This window comes from Eptatretus burgeri, chromosome 5, assembly GCF_056783735.1.
Source record: "Eptatretus burgeri isolate ZD-2024b chromosome 5, Ebu_testis_v1, whole genome shotgun sequence".
Lineage (NCBI taxonomy): Eukaryota > Metazoa > Chordata > Myxini > Myxiniformes > Myxinidae > Eptatretus > Eptatretus burgeri.
In genome coordinates, this window is record NC_140965.1 from 56867576 (window position 1) to 56875075 (window position 7500).

The window sequence follows — 7500 nt, forward strand, 5'->3', positions numbered from 1 at the left end:
TTGGCAAAATGGGTGCCAGCTTGCTGGCATCCTGTGTCACAGTGGAGACCTATCCAGGATTGTGCCCAATAGCCAAGGAGACTGCTTCGGCAGCATCAATTCACTGCATGGAGTATGGTCACAATGGATGGATGGATATATATATATATATATATATATATATATATATATATATATATATATATATATATATATATATATATATATCGACTGTGACTTGGTGGTTATAAAACAGGAAATGCAAATTTACATTAAAAAACACAATTACTGTAACTTCGGCCTCATCTTTTTATGATGGACTGATGATGCGTCAAATTTTCTGTCTGCATTAATTATATCAGGAAAAATGTACACAGCTTTAGGAAAATTGTCTTGTTGTGTTAAATCAACATGAAAATCATGCATGCTGTTAAAAATAATTTTACAACAAATTTTGGATGCTATTTAAAATGTTTCTGGTGGTGCCTCAACATCTGCAGATGCAATTTTTTTAGTCGTGATGCTGAAAGATTTTGAGGTTTTGAAAGATTTGGCAAATTATCACCAGTTTTAAAATATGCAGCTCCATGAAGCACAATGATGTGTGTATGATTCAAATATATTTCTGACTTTTTAAATTATGCTCCCATTCCAAGTGTGAGATTAGATGAAGATCTACTTTTGTTCTTTTAATGAGTTCCCATTGTGTGCTTCCTTTTTAGCTGCGTGTTGCATCATTGGTTGGAGGCATGGCTTTGCCGCTGATGCAGTGCCCCTATTACCAGTATACTGGTGCTCATTTTGTCAACCTCAGAAGGATGACAGGCTGAGTCAACCCCCTTGTGTTAATACAGTGGACAATGGGGCTCTAACTCAGGACCCTAGGATCCCAAGCCACCACCCTAACCATGAAGCCAACACCAGGCTCACGTTTTAATGAGTAAACCATGAGAATGGTGTTCCACAAAACACACACCCGCATGTATTTGTTTGTATTAGATCACTCGATGAATGGTACCTGAAACAAGCATATGCAAGCAAACCTGCAAGCAATAAGGGTATCTGCTGCATTTTACTGAGTAATTGCCTTGAAGTTTGCACACATAAGTTCCAAAGCTGTGCACAAGCTGTGTTAATAATGCTTATATTAATGAGGGGCAGTCAGACACAAATCGATTGGCAATTTATTCTTACCTTGGAGATATTGCTGGACTGACTTACTGAGCGACCAGGTGGCTTTTCTGTCTGGGGAATGGAGAAAATATGTGAGATTTGTTTTGCAATAACCATTTTATATAAATATCATTCATGTATATGTGAAATACTTAAGAATGGTTCGCTAATAGCTCTGAGCAGGGAATGCTTGGTTGAATTTTAACATAACTTCAATTCAAAGACATACACATACATACACAGGCATGCGCGGAGGTGTGCTCACGCACGCACACACACACACACACACACACACACACACACACACACATACACACACACACACACACACACACACACACACACACACACACACACACACACACACACACACACACACACACACACACACACACACACACACACACACACACATTTTTAGCTTTTTAGCAAATTAGTCACTTCAAAAAGGTGGTCACTAAAAATGACATATTGCTCAATAAATAACCAGTGGAAACATTTTAATCAATAGCTTCAAGTACTGTTGAGTTCTCTTATAAGTAACGCTTATAATAAGGAATTGTGTCAACACAAATGGAACTTTTGGTTGACAATCTCATTTTCCTAAACCTCACTTCAACAGACAATGAAATATACCTTGTAAAATTAATTTTAAAAAGATAATAATCCATTGACCATTGCAGAGAGATCAAGAAAATCATTATCTATCATTTCAGTTAATTCAGCACGATTATGGCCAACTGAGGACTGCAGATCAAACTGTATAAGGTGATGAATGTAAATTTGAATGAATCTCTCTTGGGCACGACCATGTGTGTATTTTGCGTAAAAAAGGACCTGAATGCTCGAGGGCACCCCTTTGGATGGGGGAGAAGGTGGTTGGCGGAGGAATCTTGGTGAAACAGATTTTCAACACAACAACCAGGTCATGGGGTGCATCGTTTGTTATAACGAGACTCCATTGTATAAACTGTCCCTGAAATGTGCTGTCTGTATGTTTCAAACCAATTTTCCATGGATGCATAATTTTTGAATTCTGTATTTATTGACATCAGTAATGGTGACTGATCATGTCATATTCATGGATATAAAGAGGTGTAAAGGAAATGCACAGTGTTCCTTGTATTTCCTGAACTTCAGTTTTGAAAAATTGCATAAATTTTGTTTAACTTTGTAACTACCAGTAGCTCCTCTAAATTTAATTGTTTCTGAACTTTTATTCAGTAAATTTAAGTTGTCTCTCATTTGCTGTATTTCTTTCTGATAGAAAAGGTAGACATGCTTGGCATCAATAAGTGTTTCAAACGATAGTTCCATGATAAATTGGCTTGAGACATTCACGAGACATTTTTTTTATAAGGGATTCTAGCCGCTGGAGAAAAAGGAAACAAAAGACAAAATTTTCTTTTGTTTTTAAATGAGTGAAATTAGGATGTTATGTGTAGACATAGGAAAGATAATGATGACGAAATAAACAATTTTTTTTCTTTACATGATCGTGGCTCATGGAAGAAGAGCAAAGTGACGGAGGGTATATCAATTGACAGTGAATCAGAACATTTGTATTCTGCAAGATGATCGATAAGACAGGGCCAATGGTACAATAAAGCAGACATATATAAACCTCCAAAAACAATTTGCCATTTAGCTTTTAATGCGTGACAAATTTATCAAACTGATTACCCGAGGAGAGAGCTCACCAATACAATGAATAACCTTTCACCAGTGAAAGGCAGCGAATGAGAAGCAAAACCCACACCCCAGTGAACAAAATTGTCCAATAAATGAGAGTTTTAACCCTGCAACAACAGCTGTTGTATGGTATTGGATAATTAAACATCAAGGTGAGGTGATTTTATTGTCTATATAAGGGAATTCAAGGCAAGTATCCTTCGACTAATAGGTCCCATTTGGTTCATTAGATGGTAGGATGCTTTATATGCCATTAGAGATCTCATGAAAGCTTCTCAAGTTGTTCCTGAAAAACTTGGATATTTTTTGCTTTTGAAAATGTGTCATGACATTATTTTAGCTCATTGAGTAGTAGTAGTAGTAGTAGTAGTAGTAGTAGTAGTAGTAGTAGTAGTAGTAGTAGTAGTAGTAGTAGTAGTAGTAGTAGTAGTAGTAGTAGTAGTAGTAGTAGTGTTTTCATCTTCCTTCCAGGTGTCATACAATGTATTTTTTTGCATTTTCAAATGCTCATGCACTAATATGCAGACAAAACCAGAAAACCCAGAACTTGACATCAGACACACGCAGCTATTGACCTTGGGAGATGTTACTTCTCTGAACACACTGGGTGCCAGCGGCCATATCTAGTGGCAGCACATTTCTCTCCTAAGGGATGCCATCCCATGAGGTCTGTCGTTGCTGTATAAGCATTTGGCTCGCCAAATGCTGTGCAATAAGTGAGGAAGTAGCACATATGATTATTATCGAAGCTGCTGGTATGACTCAGCCAGGGTCAGGATTGAAATGTGGACTTCTCAGACTCGGAGTGTGCTCTGAGTACAGGAGGTACTCCCACGGAGTGGGTTTTCAGATTTCCTGAGGTTTGTGGGTTTTGCAGAATGAAGTGTTTTACGGTGGCCGGAGTGCGAATCCTGCCACAAACCTCTGAAAAAAAAAGTAACCCAACTGCAGGAGGACGTCCGCAAATACAGTTCGGCACTAGATGTGGATGGCCGTTGGCTCAAAAGTAGCTCCTCCACCCTTTGACAGGTTTTGTTTTTAATCCTGCTGGGTGTCCATATCCATACACCCTCCACCAGAAAACCTGGTGGGGGACACTGTTGAGTCGCCGACAACCCGACCATGAAACAGGTTAGTGCAGGTTTACATGGTTCCTGTAGCAAGTCACAGACCTAATCTGGCTTGACTTGACAAGAGTACCGATACAGAATAAGACAAATTCTGAAGTCATCCCTCTCTCCAAGAAACAAAACCAAAGCTATAAACCAACTTGCAGTGCCGGTTTTCCAATATAGCTGTGCAATTATAAACTGGCCATAATTGGAGATCAACAACGTAGACGTCAAAACAAGGAAACTTCTAACTATTCACAGGACATTCTACAAAAACCAATGTGTACCGAGGTTGTACTTTCTGAGATGAGAAGGAGGAGGCGGTTTGTTGGATATGAACCAAGTGCACAGACAATCGTGTGTGGGACCAGCAGAGTATGTGAAAAGCTCAACAGATTATCGGATGAGATTTGTACTGTACGTGAACAAGAAAACAACAAACCATAAAAGGGATCCATAATCGATTTCGCAACAAACTTCCCAAAACAGATGCAAATGATGGATAGTACACAGTAAAACAAAACAGAAACAAACACAGCCCCAATGATTGTAAAGAAAAAAAAGGAAGATTACAAAAATAAATATCAGCAGAGATACTCTGACAAATGTGAGAATGAAAAAAGTGCAGGAAGATTTTTTTTTTTAAAGAGCTTGACAGTGCAGAGATCGATAAGGAAGGCTCTTTGGAATGGCCAGAAATAGGTCAACTTAATTGGGATGGAGAAAGATTCATCATAAATGCTCAAGTCCAAGGACACTCCACAAATGCCTTTAAGAAAATGGCGGGATTGAGCCAATCGGACAAATGCAGGTTTTGTGGGGAAGAAACAGAAAGTACCAGCCACCACCTCTTGGGATGTAAAAAAAACTCATGGCGGAAAAACTGTACACAGAAAGACATGAGAGCGTCTTCAGAGTAATCCACTGACGCATCTGTAAACATTTCAACATCCCGATCCCAGAGCAATCATGGAAACGCAAGCCAAATCCAATCCTTGAAAATGAACACAGAGTGCTTTTGTCTGACAAGATGATCTCATCAAGTGTGGACAATGCAAACAAAGCACTGCATACAGACATAGTGCCCAAACAACAAAAGGCGAAGTCAGCATTGTTGATTGAGGTTTCAGTTCCCAATGAATTTGGACTAAATGCTACAAAAATCAGGAAAGCGACCAAAGACCAAGATCTGGAAAAAATGAGGGCAAGAGGACTTTGAAATTGAGGAAAGTTGAAATTGTACCAGTGATAGTTGGAGCTGCAGGAATGATAAAGAAAACCCCTTACTGAGTATTTAAAAATCATTCCGGGGAGTATCACTACAAACGAGCTACAAGTGGAGACTGTCAGAGGTTCAGTGAAGATTCTGAAAAGAGCCCTTGGAATGAGGCTATGAGAACGAAGTTCCTCCCACCTTCTGAAACCTGCAAATGGAGATAACAACCAACGGTGGAAACCAATATAATTTTGAACTCTGGATCTATGGCTTACTTAATTGTTTCTCACAACAGCATCGAGGCTCATGTAGGACCAAGAGGAGTAAACACAGCAAGACGAAAGTCAGAGGGTTGAGGTAGGAACGGCTCATGGGGATAATAAAGATTGTGGGTAAGGATGGAGGATAGCAGGAGATGGCAATGCACCACCTGCTGAAAGCACTGTAGGGAATAGTGTGATAGTACAGCCTCTGGAATGCAGTTAGATTATGGGAGAAGTAACAAAGAAAATAATTGATTGTGCCGTCAGCCTGGATTTTGGAAGATTACCAGGAGGGGGTTACTGGAAGAACGTATATATCGTGGAGTTGTTGGGGAGGGTTGGTGGTCTGAAAATGCAGAGGGAGCTAAACCAAAGGAGAGGTGGTAAAAATAAAGAAGGCTTCGTCATGCTTTGTCGTCATCATAGGAGATTCCAATAATGTTGAGATCTTTAGAATATATCCAGGAGAGACATGTGATTTTGGGGGGCCAGCCCACAGGGGATGTTAGAGGGAGGGGGGGTCAGCTCACATGGGAGGTTAGTACTTCATGGCTGGCATGCCAAAGAAAATGCGTGATGCAATATATTGACGACCGCTGTGCGACGCGTCTTATTAACAGAGCAGCTGTCAACAAAAACAAATGGTTTGTAATCATCACTAGTTTATACATTTGGTAATTTACCATACCAATGAAGCAGAATAAATAATATGAAAATATGAGCCTTGATAAAAGAAAAGGGACTAAAAACATAAATAGCGATGCTTGTGGGTTTATAATTGCAGTGATGAATGTCAACAATCCTGAGAATCATTTTGTAATTATAGTCTGAAAGGGGTCGCTCTTCTGTTGTCAACAACTTACATGAACAAAAGGCTCACAGCTTATTCAGCTGCTACCCAGGAAAACAAAACAAAACTGTCAAATTGATGCCTCTTGAAGTCCCACACATGTAGCATGGCAACTTGAAAACCATGTGATTTGCATTCAGTTCTGTATTTATGGCTATCCTTTCAAAAATATCACATTCAATGAGCAAGTGTTGTTCATAAATAGACAGTTTTTAATGCGTGGAGTAAATAAAGTTATTTCTGCATGGATGAATTTAATTACATGCTGGTACTTTTGGAGAAAAAAAAGGTCACGTGCCCAGTATGATTCCCCACAAGCTAATACAACCAGTCACTTCGCTAACAGGTATATTAAGGGGGGGAGTGAAAAGGAGGGGAGGGAGAGAGGAGGGGAGAGAATAGTTAGAGAGAGGAGGGAGGGAGGGAGATCAAGGTGGGATGGGGGAACGAGGAAGGAGGGAGGAGTGAGGAGGGGTAGGGGAGTGAGGAACGAGGGGAAGCGAGGAGGGGAGCGAGGAGGGGTGTGGAAAGGGAAGGCAGCATGAGAGAAGGGGAAAATGAAGGCAGCATGAGGGGAGGGCAAGGGAAGGCAGTGTGAGGAGAGGGTCCGTCTGGATATAACCACCATCCGGACACGTCAATGGACGGCAGCATGAGGGGAGGGCAAGGCAAAGCAGTGTGAGGGGAGGGTCCGTCCAAACATAACAACCATCCGGACACGTCTGGAGATAACAACCGCCCGGACATGTCCGGAGATAACCACCATCGGGACAACGGATATATTAGTGGGGGTCGGGGGGGGGAGAAATGTGGGGGGGTGGGGGGAGAGAGAGGGGTGGAGGATCCTCTGCGCTGGAGGTCTTATGAATGCTTTCGCAGATTTACGAAACAGTCCTATATACTACTCCACTATAGTATACTGAACTGCATTCAGTTATTCGAGCATGTGGTTACCATTCCCCAAAGATCATTCAATAAAAACGAGAGGCAACAGGCAGGAAGATGTCTCTTATAATTATAATAATAAAAAGAGTAGAGGGAAGAGGGGAGACAAGACATTATTAGAAACGGTGTGGACCAGGTAGTCAACAGACAGATAAGGATGAGGGGGCACACAAATTTATGTACAACTATAAAATAATACCCTTCGCTTCGCTGACAGAAATATCAATCTTTGCTGTGATTGCTAATCAATAGGGCAAGAAGAAAAATGAT

General features: G+C 40.6%; 1 protein-coding gene across 2 annotated transcripts in view; it reads right to left on the reverse strand.

Moving 5' to 3' along the window:
• Window positions 1–7500, reverse strand: part of LOC147026490 (E3 ubiquitin-protein ligase MARCHF8-like) — a 448650-nt gene that overhangs the window by 89216 nt on the left and 351934 nt on the right. For both annotated transcript variants that reach the window (XM_085881965.1, XM_085881964.1), the window contains one exon: window positions 1174–1224. In XM_085881965.1, the coding sequence (XP_085738091.1) occupies window positions 1174–1224 (51 nt within the window). The remainder of the gene's footprint in view (window positions 1–1173; window positions 1225–7500) is intronic.